This window comes from Cheilinus undulatus, linkage group 21 (genome assembly GCF_018320785.1).
Source record: "Cheilinus undulatus linkage group 21, ASM1832078v1, whole genome shotgun sequence".
Classification (NCBI taxonomy): domain Eukaryota; kingdom Metazoa; phylum Chordata; class Actinopteri; order Labriformes; family Labridae; genus Cheilinus; species Cheilinus undulatus.
In genome coordinates this window covers 2,424,996-2,442,459 of record NC_054885.1, presented here as the reverse complement: position 1 = coordinate 2,442,459, position 17,464 = coordinate 2,424,996, and the positions used below count along the sequence as shown (strand labels likewise).

The 17,464-nt window shown below is 41.4% G+C and overlaps 1 protein-coding gene across 2 annotated transcripts; it reads left to right on the top strand.

The window, feature by feature from the left end:
• Positions 1-1,583: 1,583 nt before the first annotated feature.
• On the top strand, positions 1,584-15,948 carry si:ch211-76l23.4. Of its 2 annotated transcripts, XM_041778649.1 has the most exons (5): positions 1,584-1,642; positions 1,715-1,790; positions 10,629-10,778; positions 12,117-12,246; positions 15,288-15,948. In XM_041778649.1, exons 3-5 carry the CDS (start codon positions 10,643-10,645, stop codon positions 15,517-15,519), a joined length of 498 nt encoding a protein of 165 aa, XP_041634583.1. In that variant the 5' UTR covers positions 1,584-1,642; positions 1,715-1,790; positions 10,629-10,642; the 3' UTR covers positions 15,520-15,948. The 2 variants fall into 2 exon arrangements, with proteins under 2 accessions (XP_041634583.1, XP_041634584.1); XM_041778650.1 differs by lacking the exon at positions 1,584-1,642 and having other exon boundaries at positions 1,694-1,790.
• Positions 15,949-17,464: the final 1,516 nt, after the last annotated feature.

The window sequence follows — 17,464 nt, the reverse complement described above, 5'->3', positions numbered from 1 at the left end:
CACCCTCTCTAAGGCTCTGTCCACATGGAGACGAAAACGATATATTGCCGTTTCATTTAGAAATTGTTCTGTAAAGATGGGATCATTTCAGGAAATACCCGCATAACCACAGAACCATTGAAAACGACTGGAAACGCTGTAATGCATATGCCAAGCCTGTACGTGGCGCTGTAACGCTGCCACAGAAATGCATTAAAAGAGAGAAGCCTTTACCACCACCGGGAAATGCATACACCATGTCTTCTTAAATCCAATGTGGAGAACAACCAGAAGGGCAACTAGAAGAAAGTTTGTGTCAGTTTTCTGTCATCTTCTCTCATTTGGCAGATGTCCATGGCAGTGTTACAGGCTTGGCATATGCACGACAGCGTTTTCAGTGCTTACGCAGATATTTCCTGAAATGATCCCGTCTTTACGGAAAACTTTTTCAAAATGAAACAGCAATAAATCATTTTCGTCTCTGTGTGGACGGGGCCTAAATAAAAACGGTGCTAGCAAAGTACTACAAATTTTGTGGAGGATTTCCAGGCAAATGTCAGACTCATAATCAATCTAGATGACTTAAACAAAGGCCCTGTCCTCATGGAGACAAAAACGATATATTGCCGTTTCATTTTGAGAAAGTTTTCTGTAAAGACGGGATTGTTCCAGGAAATATCCGTGTAAGCATGAAACCAATGGAACCATTCAAAACACTGTAGTGCATAGGCCAAGCCTGTACGTGGTGCTGTGTTGCTGCCATGGAAATGCACCAAAAGAGAAGAAGAAGATCACACAAAACTGACACAAACTTTCTTCTAGTTGCTCTCTGGTTGTTCTCCGCGTTGGATTTAAGAACATATGGTGTGTGCGTTTCGTGGTGGTGGTAAAGGAGCATCAGATTTTTCTGTAAAGCCATAACAAGCTCAGTAGCTTCTGCAGCACGAACACAATCATGTACTCCGCTATTATTGTTTTGGTCGGACCCGTGCAGACGCCTTAAGGGAGCTATGCTGTTAGAGACGTAATAGTTTCAAGAAAGATGCGTATAGCCGTCTACACGGAGATGAAACAGTAGTCGTTTACAGATTTTTGCACTCTGGGACCCGTTTTTTAAAAAGTATCGTTTACAGTCACCCGAAACGCTGTTTCCGTGTGGATGAAATGCCAACACGACAAAAAAACTTCTGCGTATACTCCTGAATTCGTCTCCATGTGGACGGGGCAAAAGACAAGTAAAAATAATGAGCCATGACGGTTTGGGCTGGGGCACTTCTATATTTTCTTCTGCCAAAGGGGCCCAGAGGGAAAAGTTTGGGATCACTGACCCAGGACATGTCCTTGACCCACCATTCTCTCTACAGCAGTCCTGTACCTTTCACAGGCATTTCCCACTTCTGTGTTCATGCAATAGTAATAATTCGATTCTCGTTGGTCTTTCTTCTCTCTCCTCAACAGAAGCAGCGTTTGCAGTGAGCTCATATTCATCAGATCCAACTGTGACTTCATCCAGGGGTCACAGAAGAGAACGAACCCGCCCTTGCACATAAACCATGGTCAAACCCAGCCAAGGTGTTGGAGCTTCGCCTCAAACCTAAACCACAGAGAGCTGACCACCGGGCCTCCGTAATGACGGGGAAACGAAGCTGATGGGAGACTGAGAGTATGTGTGTATACATGTGGATGCATGCTTGTGTGCAGCAGGGGTGTGTATTTTCTCTCTCTTCTCTTTCAGAGCTGTCAACGCTTCGTGTAGGAAGCAGTGAGGTAGAGGAGCTACAAAACAACCAGAAAACACTATTTTCATAAAGGTATGTGCAGAGAGCATGGTTTTATTAACTTAATTCTACTTTATCTTTGTTTTTAAGCTCTTTTGTGTTTTTAAATCTGCTTAAGAGAGTTTATAAGTTAAAATATGTTACAGCTGGAGTAAAACATTTTCTTCTGTTGCAGCTTTAAAGAAAAGTTTGTACTAATGTTGCACAAAAGCATGAGTAATCTAACTGTTCAGATGAATCTGAATGGGGTTTTATTAATGTTGGGCATGAATGTGAATCAGGCATCTGCCTTTTAAATATTGAATGAGCCGGGGTAATTTCATCCATGTGCCGTCTCTTTACTGCAGAGCCAAACTTATTTCATGGTGTTCGACTGTGTGCAGTAACAGATGATGACATTTTATGATGAATAAAGAGCTGCAGATCTATCAGAGAGAACCTGCAGAGGAGGAGGACACGTGCAGGCGAGCTCTGCTTGTTTTTGTGTGAGCATGCCCTGCAGGAATGACGATGGTTATGTGCTTGTTTGGTTTCATCAGTGCTGTTATTGATATGACTGCGTCAGCTCTGTTTCCTGAAGAAAGTTCACAAAGACCTTAGTTTATTATTTTAATAAAAAAATGATATTCAAAACAAATCGTGTATTTCATTAGGACTGTTTTAAGCAGTGCATGGATTTACATTTGGTGCTGCCGTGACAATTATCAGAGAGGATCACTTTAGAGCAGTGTTACTCAACCAAAGAGCCAAACTGTTGAAAAATGCCTTTGCAAGAGCCACAGTCTAAGAGGTGAAAATTGGCAAAAAAAAAACCCAAAAAACTAAAACGTGGCCAACATGGTCAAAAAGTGGTAAAAATTTGGTAAAAACTGGGTGAGAAGTGGCAAAAATTGGTGCAAAGTCACATAAAATTGAATATAGGTGGTCAAAAATGAGGCAAAAATGAGTGAAAAGTGACTAAAATGGACAATAAGGTGTAAAAAAGGTGTAAAAATTGGGAAAAGTGACATTTAATGGCAAAATTAAATGGCTTAATTGGGCAAAAGTGGCAAAAAGGGGGAAAATGAAAAAAAAAAGCATGATGAAAAAAGTGGCTAAAACCGATGAAAACAGGATAGAAGTGGCAAAAAGAGGTAAAAAAAGTGGTGAAAATGGGCGAAAAAGGAGCAAATCAGACATACAATTGACAAAACTGGGTGAAAAGTGACGAAAATGGGTGCCAAGTTACAAAAAAATTGAGGTACACATGTGAATAAAATGGGCAAAAATGCTGTAAAAACATGGGAAAAAGGGGGGAAAAGTGGCATTTAATGGCAAAAGGGAAGCTTAAATGTGTGAAAACTGCCAAAAAAAAGCTGGATAAAAGTGGCCAAAACTGTTGGAAAAGGGCAAAACTGGAATAAAACTGGCAAAAAGTGGCTAAAAGAAATGGTAAGAATTGACTAAAAGTAGCAGAATTTGATTAAAAGTACCCAAAAAATGTACAAAATAAAAAGGGACAAAATTACAAATAAGGGCATTGGAAATATACAGGGGAAAATAAAGTTTGACCATTCAAACCTACTGAATAAGTGTGGGGAACAAACTGATTAATGTGACTTTCAATGGATAATTTCTGAGGTCAAAGTTTCCACTTTTAAGGTTTTCTGGGGAATTTCAAATTAAGACATACAAGAACCACATGTTGAGTATCACTGCTTTAGAGCCATTGAAGTCCAACCCCAGTTCCAAAAAAGCTGGTTTGCTGTGTAAAATGTAAACAAAAACAGAAGGCAATGACTTGCAGCCCTCTTAAATCAACACCAGTGCCAGGAGAACAAGCTGGAGAATCCCTCTTTAATAAAGTCTGCAGGGAATGGCGTCCATGTTTTCCTAAAAGAATTTGAAATTTTGTTTCCTCTGACCACAGAACAGTTTTCCATGTTTCCTCTGACCACAGAACAGTTTTCCATGTCTCCTCTGACCACAGAACAGTTTTCCATGTCTCCTCTGACCACAGAACAGTTTTCCATGTCTCCTCTGACCACAGAACAGTTTTCCATGTTTCCTCAGTCCATGTTAAATGAGCTTTGGTCCAGAGAAGATGGCGGTGTTTCTGGATCCTGTTCACATATGGCTTCTTCTCTCCATGATCCGGTTTTAACTGTCATTGGTGGATGGCATGGCCAACTGTGTAGACAGACGATGATTTCTGGAATCTTCCTGAGCATGCAGTGATTTCAGTACAGAATCATGCCTGTTTTTAATGCAGTGGCTCCTGAGGGCCCCTTCAGCCTGGTCCCTTGCAGAGATTTCTCCAGATGATGTAGATAATATTATGGACTGTAGATGGAGAGAGAGTCAAAGTCTTCACAACTTTACACTGAGGAACATTTTTCTGAAATTGTTCCACAATTTTTAGACCATTTTTTGATCCTGGTCATTGAACCTCTGCCCATCTTTATTTCTGAGAGACTCTGCCTCTCTAAAATGCTCCTTTATACCCAGTCATGCTACTGACCTGTTAATAATTAACCTGATTAGTTACTAAATGCTTCTACAGCTGTTCTTCATTAATATCCCTTACTTTTCTAGCCTTTTGTAACCCCATCCTACGTTTTTGAGATGTGTTGCTGCCATCAAATTCAGAATGACTTCATATTTTTCCTGAAATGTTAAAATTTCTCAGTTCAACATCTGATTTGTTGTTTCTGTTCTATTGTGAATCAAATATGGGTTTATGAGATTTGACAATCATTGACTTATGTTTTTATTTAAATTTTACATCGCGCCCCGCCTTTTTCGGAAATGGAGTTGTACAATAGGTAGATTTTCAAACTGAAATGTCTACAAAGAACTTCATCTATCAGAGCTCCAGACTTGATCAAACCAGACCCCAAGATCCCTAGAGTCTCTGATGATATTATGAACTGTAGATGGTGGGAGATTCAAAGCCCTAAAAATTTTACACTGAGAAACAATATTTTGAAATTTATCCAGAATTTCTGCAAAAGTTTTTCACAGATTGGTGAACCTCCACCCATCTTTACTTCTGAGAGACTCTGTCTCTCTAAAATGCTCCTCTTATACCCAGTTACTGAGCCTAATTAGTTGCAAAATGCTCCTCCAGCTGTTTTTAATTAGTACCTCTTACTTTTCCAGCCTTTTGTTGTGCTGTCCCTACTTTTTCGAGATGTGTTGCTTCCATAATGTCTCAGATTCAACATCTGCTATGTTGCTTATGTTCTACTGAGAATAAAATATGAGATTTGAAAATCATTTTTATTTACATTTTACACAGCGACCCAACTTTTTTGGAATGGGGTTGCACTTAAAAACCTACATGCACATTAACTGTGTGCATTAAGAGAAAGCAGGTCTAGGAGGGATACCTTTAGCTGTTGCTGAGTCATAAACCACAATACAGAATCTAACAGAGCACATGTGGCTGGTGTTATGGTTAATGCTGCGACCATGCTAACTGGAGTCTCTGGCATTTCTTTCAGTTTTAGTGAATGATATGTCTGATGAGTTGATGAGATGTGCTGCTGCCATCAAATTCAAAATGAGCTAACACTTTTCCTGAAATGGTTAAGTGTCTTAGTTTAACATCTGATATGTTGTTTAGGCTCTATAGTGAATAAAACATGGGTTTATGAGATTTGACAGTCATTGACTTCTGGTTTTATTTACATTTTATACAATGTCCCAACTTTTTTGGAATTGGGGTTGTATTCATTATACTTGGAGCCTTGTGCATTTGTTGTTGTTGTTGTTTTTTTTTTTTACTAGTATCTACTTCCTGTCTCACCCCGTATGTTGACTGTGTTTGCTCACAGCCCTGCAGTCTCATGTCCATATATGGGCGTGGAAGGGGGGCATAGGTGGCTTTCACACTAGGGGCCCGATCCTGGATCCGAGTGCACTTGAGCCCAAAGTCTGGTTTGTTTTGGTAGTGTGAACGCAAACGAACCATGCCCAAGTACCGGGCCCACTTTGGGAGGTGGTCTCGGGCGCAATTCAAGTGGACTCTGGCTCGGTTCGGATGAGATGTGAATGCTCGGATACGGGACAGAGGGTCGTATCAGCTTTATGACATCATCGTAAAAGCTAAACTTCTTTCCACAGCACGGCACTTTGTTCGTATTTTTCCTCAATAAAGGACGGAAATCATCAGAATCCAGTCAATAAACGGTCTGTTGTGACTCACCTTACAGATGAACACTAGTTGGAGTCAGTGAGAGGAGGTGCAAAGGCAATAAAAGTCTCCTGTCACCTCAAAAACCGCTGTATCTGCGCTGCACGAGCCCATTTAACCCTCTAAACTGTAGTAGATATGCAGAGACGAAGAGCAAAGTTGCTGGCATCTTAAAAGTGATTTTAATCATCCGTGGCTGCAGGATGGACTGTTTGCTGGGTTAAAACAAAAATGATCTTCTCTCATGACCCCAGTGGTTGCCATGGTAGCTTCTTCTTTACTCCTCTTTTGCGGGGTTGTAAACCAGCTACGTGCATACCGCCACCTGCTGTTTCAGACCGAGTAATTGCACAAGTGGGCCCCGGTACAGTCCGATGTTGCAAGAGTGAAAGCAAGCCAGGGGGGAAGGGGAGGAATGGCGCTGCAGTGTAGTACGAAACAACTGGGCCTAATGTGAAAGCACCCAGAGTTTTAATCAACTTAAGAACTCAGGAGAGAACAAATATGTTCTAAAGTGTACATTCACGTTAAGAACACGCCATGGATCTGGCAATGGTTTTTCTTTGGTTACCTACAATCTAGATCGTTTTCAGATCTTAAATGGTTTTAAAAACAAAGAAAAACAGCAGACAGGAGGACCGTTTCAAGCAGTTTTGTCCCACAATCCTCTGAATGCACACTCTACGTGATTTAACCAGACTTTGACACCATAAACCTGCTGTTTGTAGTCACGATTTCACAGTGGAGATTCCACAGACATGCAATCTCATAGAAGCTACCAGGATCAAACACAAAGACGAGAAACAAACATGGAGGATGACTGAAATCCTCAGCTTCTTCTGCTAGTATGTATTAGAATCATAAATAAATATAGTATTTGATATTCATGATTCTAGGCTCTGACATGGCAGTGAGCAGCACAACCACACACCTGAGGACTGTTGGGACGAAGAATCATTTTTAACAAACCTTGGCTTGGATAACCCCTACGATCATCAGATATCTGGGCCAAAATCAGGCAGCTTTAGAAACTTTATTAGGAACAAATTCAGGAAACTTTCACATGGATATTGGTGAATGAGGCTGTTCTGATCTCTGAAATCTTAAATTTAAATGTCTCATAAACACGAGTCCAAGCTCTGTGTCTTAAATCTGTCAGATGTATCCAAACAGACGCGTCAAAGACGCTGAATGTGTAGTCTACCACCGCCTCTCTGTGTTATTGTGGTTCTGAGTGAGTCTCTGGAACAAATGTGAAGTATCTGAGGTAGTTTGGGTGGAGATCTGCAGAGACATGCCGGGTACAGTTTTCCACGTCTCTCTCTGTCAGTTCCTTTAAAGTATCCTCTCTCTGACTGCCGCTCGGACTCGTTCCTTAATGTGAGCCGACTTTAGCCTCGGGGCTTCTTCTCCTGTTCCACCCTTCGACACGCCTGGAAGACTCCGAAGTTTACCTCTGAAAAGTTAGATTTCCTTTTCCTCTGCTTTATTAGGAGTGATAGCCACCGCCGCAGCAAAGCCGTACAAGCTTTAACAGCTACCTGAGGAGCAGTTTAATCCCCACAGCATGCAGGCCGACTCGGGCTGTGCAGAACAAGAGACAGGAGAGGAGGCCGGCATACTGAGCTCAGAGGATAGCATGCAATCCAGAAAGTCTCCTTTAAGCCCTCTTTAATTAGGACAGAACAGGGGGTTGGACACACAATTCAACAAAATGCATGGAGAGCAGATAAATTCCCATGTATTGTAACCCTGCTGCTGCTTGATTTGACCTGTTAAAGATGCAAAACATAGTGAAACTTCTGCAGTTTGCATGCTGTATGATTCCTACCTGTGAGCTTAAATTTCACATTGATGATGTTGATTTTAACGCTTCCATGGTGGTGACAGCCAGGGCTGGAGGAAGCATGTTTCCACGTTGTCCGTCTACATTTCTTCGAATGGATATCTCCAAAACACTTCAAACTTTGCACAAACATCCTCTCTGACTAAAGGATGAACTAGTTAGATTCTAGAGGTCAGAGGTCACTGGCCATCACCATCATCCCTTGCTTTTCAACGTGACGTCTCAGGAATGCTTTGCAGAAATTTCCGTCAAACGTTGTGCAAATGTCGACCCAGGTCCAGACCCTCTTCTTGACCTGACACCGTCCTAACAGCGATTACACTCTGCCCTTTATTGCAGTTGTTTGAGTGAGTGTTTGCAAAGTATGAGAAAAACAGCTTGAATAAATGCAACATTAAAAGATAATTTCTGCATGTAAGACTTTATAGCTGATGAAAAACAAAGGGCAGAACAAAAAGTCAGGGTAAGCCTTATAGAGACTGGAGTTTTTGTTTATTTCAAAGCACATTCTCGTTTCAGGGCAGTTTATCAAAGACGCATGTGAAGGTTAAAAATCAGGATGAAAATGAAACACAGCCTGATATAAAGGAGGTAAAACAAGATGGAACAATCTTAATGTTTGAAAAAAAAACTAAAGTGTTAAAGCTGAGATAAAGCATGACAGAAAGTCAAAGTAGGTGAATTTAAAGAAAACACTTGGAGTCTGGCCGTCCTCATTGCTACTGGAGGATTTCCCAGAATGCTGTGTGACTAGCTTACAGGCTCAACCAGAAATGCCATCTTAACTGCTTTTTTCTCTTAATATGACTAGAATAACAACAGCTTTCATTGTAACACTTAAAAAGAGTTTGAAGGTGCTTTTACATGCAGAAGCAAAGAGAGGAACAAGGCAGCAGAGACAGCATCAACAAAACCCCAACAGAAAAAACCCAGCGGACAGATTTGGTCACATTAATATCACATAGGAACAGATTTAGCTCTTAAGGTGCTGAAATCTTGTCTTCTTCATGGTGCTGAAAAATCTGAACACAATGTGAGGGGTTTAGAGGTCGATTTTAAAAAAGTAGGAAAAAATGCAAAAATTAATAAGCTGCAACCCAGAAAATGGCCCCTGATAAACCCAGAGAATGGCCCCTGATAAACCCAGAGAATGGACCCTGATAAACCCAGAGAATGGACCCTGATAAACCCAGAGAATGGCCCCTGTTAAACCCAGAGAAAGGCCCCTGATAAACCCAGAGAATGGACCCTAAAAACCCAGAGAATGGCCCCTGATAAACCCAGAGAATGGCCCCTGATAAACCAAGAGAATGGACCCTGATAAACCCAGAGAATGGACCCTGATGAACCCAGAGAATGGCCCCTGATAAACCCAGAGAATGGCCCCTGATAAACCCAGAGAATGGACCCTGATAAACCCAGAGAATGGCCCCTGATAAACCCAGAGAATGTCCCCTGATAAACCCAGAGAATGTCCCCTGATAAACCCAGAGAATGGCCCCTGATTAACCAAGAGAATGGCCCCTGATAAACCCAGAGAATGGACCCTAAAAACCCAGAGAATGGCCCCTGATAAACCCAGAGAATGGCCCCTGATAAACCCAGAGAATGGCCCCTGATTAACCAAGAGAATGGACCCTAAAAACCCAGAGAATGGACCCTAAAAACCCAGAGAATGGCCCCTGATAAACCCAGAGAATGGCCCCTGATTAACCAAGAGAATGGCCCCTGATAAACCCAGAGAATGGACCCTAAAAACCCAGAGAATGGCCCCTGATAAACCCAGAGAATGGCCCCTGATAAACCCAGAGAATGGCCCCTGATAAACCCAGAGAATGGCCCCTGATAAACCCAGAGAATGGCCCCTGATAAACCCAGAGAATGGCCCCTGATAAACCCAGAGAATGGCCCCTGATAAACCCAGAGAATGGACCCTGATAAACCCAGAGCATGGACCCTGATAAACCCAGAGAATGGCCCCTGTTAAACCCAGAGAAAGGCCCCTGATAAACCCAGAGAATGGACCCTAAAAACCCAGAGAATGGCCCCTGATAAACCCAGAGAATGGCCCCTGATAAACCAAGAGAATGGACCCTGATAAACCCAGAGAATGGACCCTGATAAACCCAGAGAATGGCCCCTGATAAACCCAGAGAATGGCCCCTGATAAACCCAGAGAATGGACCCTGATAAACCCAGAGAATGGCCCCTGATAAACCCAGAGAATGTCCCCTGATAAACCCAGAGAATGTCCCCTGATAAACCCAGAGAATGGCCCCTGATTAACCAAGAGAATGGCCCCTGATAAACCCAGAGAATGACCCTAAAAACCCAGAGAATGGCCCCTGATAAACCCAGAGAATGGCCCCTGATAAACCCAGAGAATGGCCCCTGATTAACCAAGAGAATGGCCCCTGATAAACCCAGAGAATGGACCCTAAAAACCCAGAGAATGGCCCCTGATAAACCCAGAGAATGGCCCCTGATTAACCAAGAGAATGGCCCCTGATAAACCCAGAGAATGGACCCTAAAAACCCAGAAAATGACCCCTGATAAACCCAGAGAATGGCCCCTGATAAACCCAGAGAATGGCCCCTGATAAACCCAGAGAATGGCCCCTGATAAACCCAGAGAATGGACCCTAAAAACCCAGAGAATGGACCCTGATAAACCCAGAGAATGGCCCCTGATAAACCCAGAGAATGGCCCCTGATAAACCTGATATATTTTATATTTTTATATTGTATTTTTGTATATTTTATTTTTTCATATTTTATCCAATAAACAGGTCAGAGAGAGCAGGTGAAGCATGCTGGGAAGAACTGACCCTGTCTGTCCTCTCCACAGGTGCTGGTCTCATCATGGCCTCCAAACTCAGTGTGTTGCTGCTGTTTCTGTGCGTTACCACGGTAACAGTGCTGGCCCAGAGGCGGCGCCCGACATCGACTTCTACGTCCACGTCTACAACCACAGACGAGTGGAACTACAGGGATGGCTGTGAGCACCCAGATTACTCTCTGTTTTATCTGGGTCAAAGGTCAAGTTCAGGGCCCGTCATGATGATGTCAGAGCTGGAGGTGAAAGATCACGCCGCTGCCCCGAGAAAACCTCTAAAACACACCTCTTTATTATTGTTTGAAGCTTTAAAGACAGTGGGGAGGTTTAGGAGAAGGCAGCAGGATGTAAAACTTTAACACTGATTTTAGACGTGCCGTAGTTTCTGTCAGAGACGTTCCAAAGCAGAGTCTTCATACTCTAACACGCCGTATTGTATCCTACTGCACTGTGAAGTGCTGTGCTGCGTTGTACTGTAACATAGCCTATTGTGCAATAAGATACTGCTCTATGTCCTACTGAGGACTACCATACAGTAGTGCATTTTTAAATATGGTGCCATATTTAACCACATCCTTCTATACTGTGGCGTTTAGCCTTCAGCATCATTGATATAGCTTTAGCCTTTAGCATCATTGATATAGCTTTAGCCTTTAGCATCATTGATATAGCTATAGCCTTTAGCATCATTGATATAGCTATAACCTTTAGCATCACTGATATAGCTTTAGCCTTTAGCATCACTGATATAGCTTTAGCCTTTAGCATCATTGATATAGCTTTAGCCTTTAGCATCACTGATATAGCTTTAGCCTTTAGCATCATTGATATTGCTTTAGCCTTTAGCATCACTGATATAGCTATAGCCTTTAGCATCATTGATATAGCTTTAGCCTTTAGCATCATTGATATAGCTTTAGCCTTTAGCATCACTGATATAGCTTTAGCCTTTAGCATCACTGATATAGCTTTAGCCTTTAGCATCATTGATATAGCTTTAGCCTTTAGCATCACTGATATTGCTTTAGCCTTTAGCATCATTGATATAGCTTTAGCCTTTAGCATCATTGATATAGCTATAGCCTTTAGCATCATTGATATAGCTATAACCTTTAGCATCACTGATATAGCTTTAGCCTTTAGCATCACTGATATAGCTTTAGCCTTTAGCATCATTGATATAGCTTTAGCCTTTAGCATCACTGATATAGCTTTAGCCTTTAGCATCATTGATATTGCTTTAGCCTTTAGCATCACTGATATAGCTATAGCCTTTAGCATCATTGATATAGCTTTAGCCTTTAGCATCATTGATATAGCTTTAGCCTTTAGCATCACTGATATAGCTTTAGCCTTTAGCATCACTGATATAGCTTTAGCCTTTAGCATCATTGATATAGCTTTAGCCTTTAGCATCACTGATATTGCTTTAGCCTTTAGCATCATTGATATAGCTTTAGCCTTTAGCATCACTGATATATGTCCCGTCTCTGTCAACAGCGGAGAGGGTGAACATGCGGAACGTGGCCAACCTGACTCAGGTCCTGGACAACTGGAGGTTCGACATCCTGAGCCAGATGAGAGGACTCCTGCAGAACGACCACCAGTCCCTGCTGCCCGACTACGCCAGGTACGGAGAGAGAGAGAGGCCAAAAACGTGTGAACCATGACAGAGATGAATAATTCTATTGATATAAGTGAAAGGACAGGCAAATAAAGCAGGGTCACTGTAATATAAACTCTGATGTGGTCCTCTTTAAAGCTTAGACAATCACAGATATGGATGATAACATGGACTCTACATCTCTGTGGAGAATCTCTACACTAGAACATGGAAACAGCAGTTGGTGAAATACAGGAAGATCCATGAAGAATCCTCTCTCAAGCTTTTAATCAGATCATTTAATCATCATAAACACGTACACTCTCCTCAGTTGTTGCTGAATTACTGCTCTCTTTTCTATTTCATCCTCAGACTGAGACTAAAGCGTCTGATAGCTGCTGCTCACAGATTTAATTCTGGGTTTGGACGTTTTCTCTCTCTGCTCATAAAGGTTCACTTTCTCTGAAGGAGAAGTTTTAACCTAAAAACACTTCTAAAGAGTTCATTCACATTCAGATTCACTAACAGGAGACAGAACACGGAGACAAGGCCGCCCAGAAGAGGGGATAAAGGAGAGAGATTTTTGGGGCCCAGCTATGTGGGGGGTCATGGAGGTCAGCAAAATCCTGGTCCATTGTTAAGTTAAGCTGTGATAACCATATTTCATTTTTAATTTGACTAATAACTGCCCTTAACAAATAAACATATTTATTTATTCTGTAGTACAATATAACCTTTTTCAAAAATGTAACCCCTCTATTTTTTAATCCTTTTATTTGTAATGCTATCAACACTAAACTAAAAATATTAGGACAATAATACCAGATTCATAGCTGATTCATAGCTGAGCCATGAAGGGCAAAATATCAGGATGCCAGAAAATCAAGAAGAAACTGAGACAACTTTCAGGGAGAAATGGTGAAATAATTGTGAAGATTTGGCAATAATGGAGTTAAAAGTGGCAAAAATAGGCAAAAAAAAAAAAAAAAAAGTAATGAAAGGATGATAAAAGTGACAAAAAATGTTTACCAGAGGCAAATGGGCTGAACTGGCAAAAATGGGCAAAAAAGGGGAAAATGGTTAAAAAAAAAACCCCAACAAATTTGCAAAAAGGGCCAGATTCAGGAGAAAAAAAGGGGTTTAAAGTGGAAATAAACAGATAAGGAAATGTAATATGGGTGGCAAACGATGAAAAGCGGTTAAAAAGAGGCAAATAAAATGTTTACCAGTGGAAAATGCGCTGAACTAGGGAAAATCTGCAAAAAAGAGAATAATTTGGTAAAAAAAAAAAAGGGACGATAAATTTGCTAAAAATGCCAAATTTATGGTAAAAATGGGTTACAAAAATAAGAATTAGAGGTTAAGAAGTGGCAAAGAAACTGCTGACAAGTGGGAAAAAATTAGTTAAAATGGCAAAACTGAACAAGAAAGAGAAAATATGAGTAAAAATACAAAACAACGTAGCAAAAATATCCAGACAAAGTAGAAAAACAGGGGGAAAAAGTGATCAAGTAGAAAAAAGGGGTCAAAGCATGGCAAAAATGAGTAACAAAAAAAAACAAAACATGGAAAATGGTGAAAAATGGTAAAAAAGTGGCAAAAATGTTGTTTAACAGAAGCTAAAATTGGCAAAGATTGGCCAATTTTTGGGGGGTTAAAAGTGTCCAAAAGTCTCAGAATTGGCCTTATAATGTAGAAAAAAGGGGTTAAAAAGTGGCAAAAATGAGTTAAAAGTGGAAAAAATGTTAAAATTTGAGAAAAGTGCCAAAAAAGAACAAAAATAGTGGCTTTGGCTACTGGTTACATGCTCTTGCATTGAAAAGTAGAGGCACAAACACACAGACTTTCTGGGGATATAATAAGACCTTGAAATTTTAACCCAGTCCTTCTCACTGAAATCCCTGGAGGCTAACGCCACTTCTGCTGCTCGGTACCTCACAGCCTAAAAAATACTGAAATATCCCTTTAGGAAACTTTGCTACGTAGCATCTTGTTTACTGTAGATTTAACCTCTAATATTAACCAGTGTCAGGAGTGCTGGCATTCAGCAGTGGTGATGTCCACGTACCCCACGGTCAGAGGATGTGGTCCTCGCTGTAAGGGGTCTGGTCTCAGCTTGTGGATCTTCTGCTTCCAGAAATCTGCAGAGATATGGATGAAAATCTCACAACACTGCAGAACCTTTGAAAACGTCTGTTTGATATCAGAGAGAGGGGATTATAGCTTTTGTGTAGGGAAGCATGAAAAATTCACATCTTTCTCCAGCTTAAACTTCAACTCTGATAAAGTCTGACAGCCAAACTTGCAGCCTGAGCAAAAACTAAAGAAGTGTGCTCATTTAACCTCTCAGGACGACTGCAAACAGGAACTCTGATTTCCAGAAGCTTCAATAACGTCTATATTCAGTTTGACGTGATTCAAGTTTCTGCACGTTGCTGCATGAAAGATTAACACAGTGACGTCTGGAGAATACTCCCTTTAACAGCCTCCTCCTATAATAACCCCGTAACGCTGGACTGTAGTGACGCCAGCTACTCTAAACTGTGGCGAGGAGCAGGAAACTCCAGACTTCCCAGTGGAAAAGCTCCACCGTCTCTCCTTCTATTTTGACTGCTAAATTGCAGTTTCAGCAGAAGCACTTTCTTATGGTCAACGTTCCCAACAAATCCAGACTTTATTTAAGTCTGGAGGAGGAGAAGCCAAATTCCTGTGGAGAAGCTGACCACCCAGACGGTTTTATTCCACTCATGAGAAAGATTCTGGACATTTAGAACACACAGGAGGAAACTAAAGCCTCCTTTTCATTTTACTCCTCCTTACATAACGCCTCTTTATTCATCACGTCTTCCTCAAATGTGATATAAAAGCTGAAAAAGCACTTAAAAGATTTTATTTATCTGGTTTGACTCTCCCTAATGTCCCTTTAAGAGGTGTTCTGGATCAGTTTTATAATTGTTGGAGCAGTAAAGTGAGGCTTTACTTGATGTTTTCTGCAGCTAAACCTTACTGTTAAAGAAATGATTAAACCCAAACAACCATCAGAACCAACCCTGACTGCTCTGTTTCAGGATCCAGCCGCTCTCTGAGGCTCTAGACGACCTCTACAAGGAGTTCAACGCCCTCAAATCTCACCTGGGCGACCTGACTGAGAAGTTCGCCGCCATCGAGACCTTCATCGATGAGATGAAAGCAGGAGGGGCTAACAACGCCAACGCCAGTCCTGCTGCTAACCCTGCTCTGGCCGCCGTCCCCAGACAGCCCGGGAGGAGGGTGATAAAGAAGAAGGCCCCGGCTGCCTAATCAGCCAATCACAAGCTCTCCCTTTCCTGGTTCATGCCTCTTTTTAAAGCTCTTTTTCGTCTGTATTTCTCCAACAAGACTTGTTTTATTGTCATGCACAATGACGTTAGTATGGTAAGGACTTCTCTGCACCGGCTTTGTGTAAGTTCGAACGCTGCCTAGTTTGTAAATTTAATGGCGTTCAGGCTCTGCTAACATTTCAGGTGTTTTAATGCTTGCTTCAGTAATAACTTCAGTTTTACACAGAGAATCTAGTAGGTTAAAATCCTCAGGGAAAACTCAGAGAACGAGCAGAGGATGTTAGCTGGTGTCAGCAGTGTGGCCTCCATGATCGATTACAACCTAACCCAGAACTTTCTTTGGATTCAGACTTCAGTCTTCCATAAGTTGGGATCATTCATGCCATCCCATGATCCTCTTCTTATGTCAAAGCTGTAGGCTTTAGATATCACCTAATCACAAAGCATGGACCAGGGGTGTTTCTCTAGCTCACAGGTGTCAAACTCAAGGCCTGGGGGCCAAATTCGGCCTGTGGTGCAGTTATACCCGGCCCACCAGATCATATGATATTTTTATAAGAACTGGCCCACCAGTATGAGGTCTGCACATTTCCTCCAGTATAAAAATGTAAACTTAACCTGGATGATTTATAACATCAATGATAAAAAGTAAATAGTAAAAATAATTTGATAAAAAGTCAGGAACGTAGGAGAAATTTGTGTTTTCTTTATATTTTAAATTTTGTATCTCACAGTTATGACTAAAACTTATGGTTTTGACTTTTGACTTTGACTACATATTTTGACTTAAAAATCATGGTTTCAGTATTCTGTCTCATATTTTGCCTTTTGAAAACATTATTTTGACTTTAAATGTCATGCTTTTACCTTTAAAGCTTTGAATTTTTAACTTATCATGTTGACCTTTTAATCACAAAATTATTTAGGTTGACAGTCAGTGGTTTAATATTAACCCTGCTAGGCCCTCAGGTTAGACCCAAATTCAGAATCCGGCCCCTGCTGTGATTGAGCTTGACACCCCTGCTCTGGATGCTCTGGAAACCCCAGACTGAAGCCTCCACATACATTATGGTGCTAATGCTAAAGCTATCAATAAAAAAAAAAAAAGGATTTGGAAACGGATAAAAAGACGTTCAGTTTTGGAAATACTGCTGTGAATTTCATATTTAAAGACCCCCCAGAAAGTCACCCAAGATCCAGGCTAGCTACAAGCCACCATAAGATTTACAACGGCAGGTGTAGCGTCATTAGAAAGGCACAACGGAAGGCTTCTAGTGGGGGAAAAGTTAAGTGGATATGATTTATGGTTTAAAAATGATTTCATCTAAATAGCCTGTGTCTTTTTGTTGGTCTCAGAGGGTTTTTAATGCAACACGTTTTCACTTACCACCGTCTAGCTTGTTTTCTGTCATCACCAATTATTGCCACTAGGGGGCCCCATTGGGGGCATTCGCAATGTGTTGTTGCAGTGTTTAAAGGGGATTCCATGTTGTCGTTGATATTTACTGCTGTCAGCCGTCTCTGTGAGCCCCCTTCCACTATGAGGCCCTAGACAGCTGCCTTGGTTCTCAACCTTTTCAGCCTGTGATTCCAAAAATAAAGGTTTTAGAGACCAGGGGCCCCTACTGTCCCTGAAGGTGGTTGAACAACGGCATGCACATTTAAGAATAGTCGTGTGGAGACAAGGCTGTCCAAAAAGGGGGATAAATGGGAGAGCTTTGTGGTGCCCAGCCAAACTGGGGGCCCATGGAGGTCAGCAAAACCATGGTCCATTTTAAAGTTAAGCTGTGATATCTGTATTTCATATTTAACCTAAAAAAATGACCACTCTAATCAAGGAAACAAATATTTTTTCTTAATCATTTGTGTAGTAAAAAGCCCTCTTAAAAATAAATTAAAAAAATGGGTTAGAAGTGGCAAAAATG

What these genes read in the sequence shown, in the direction of transcription:
- si:ch211-76l23.4 (XM_041778649.1), top strand. Translation starts at nt 10,643, where the DNA reads ATGGCCTCCAAACTCAGTGTGTTGCTGCTGTTTCTGTGCGTTACCACG. An exon ending in GTGGAACTACAGGGATGGCT is followed by an intron (nt 10,779 to 12,116) that starts GTGAGCACCCAG and finishes CTCTGTCAACAG; the next exon opens with CGGAGAGGGTGAACATGCGG. An exon ending in CTGCTGCCCGACTACGCCAG is followed by an intron (nt 12,247 to 15,287) that starts GTACGGAGAGAG and finishes GCTCTGTTTCAG; the next exon opens with GATCCAGCCGCTCTCTGAGG.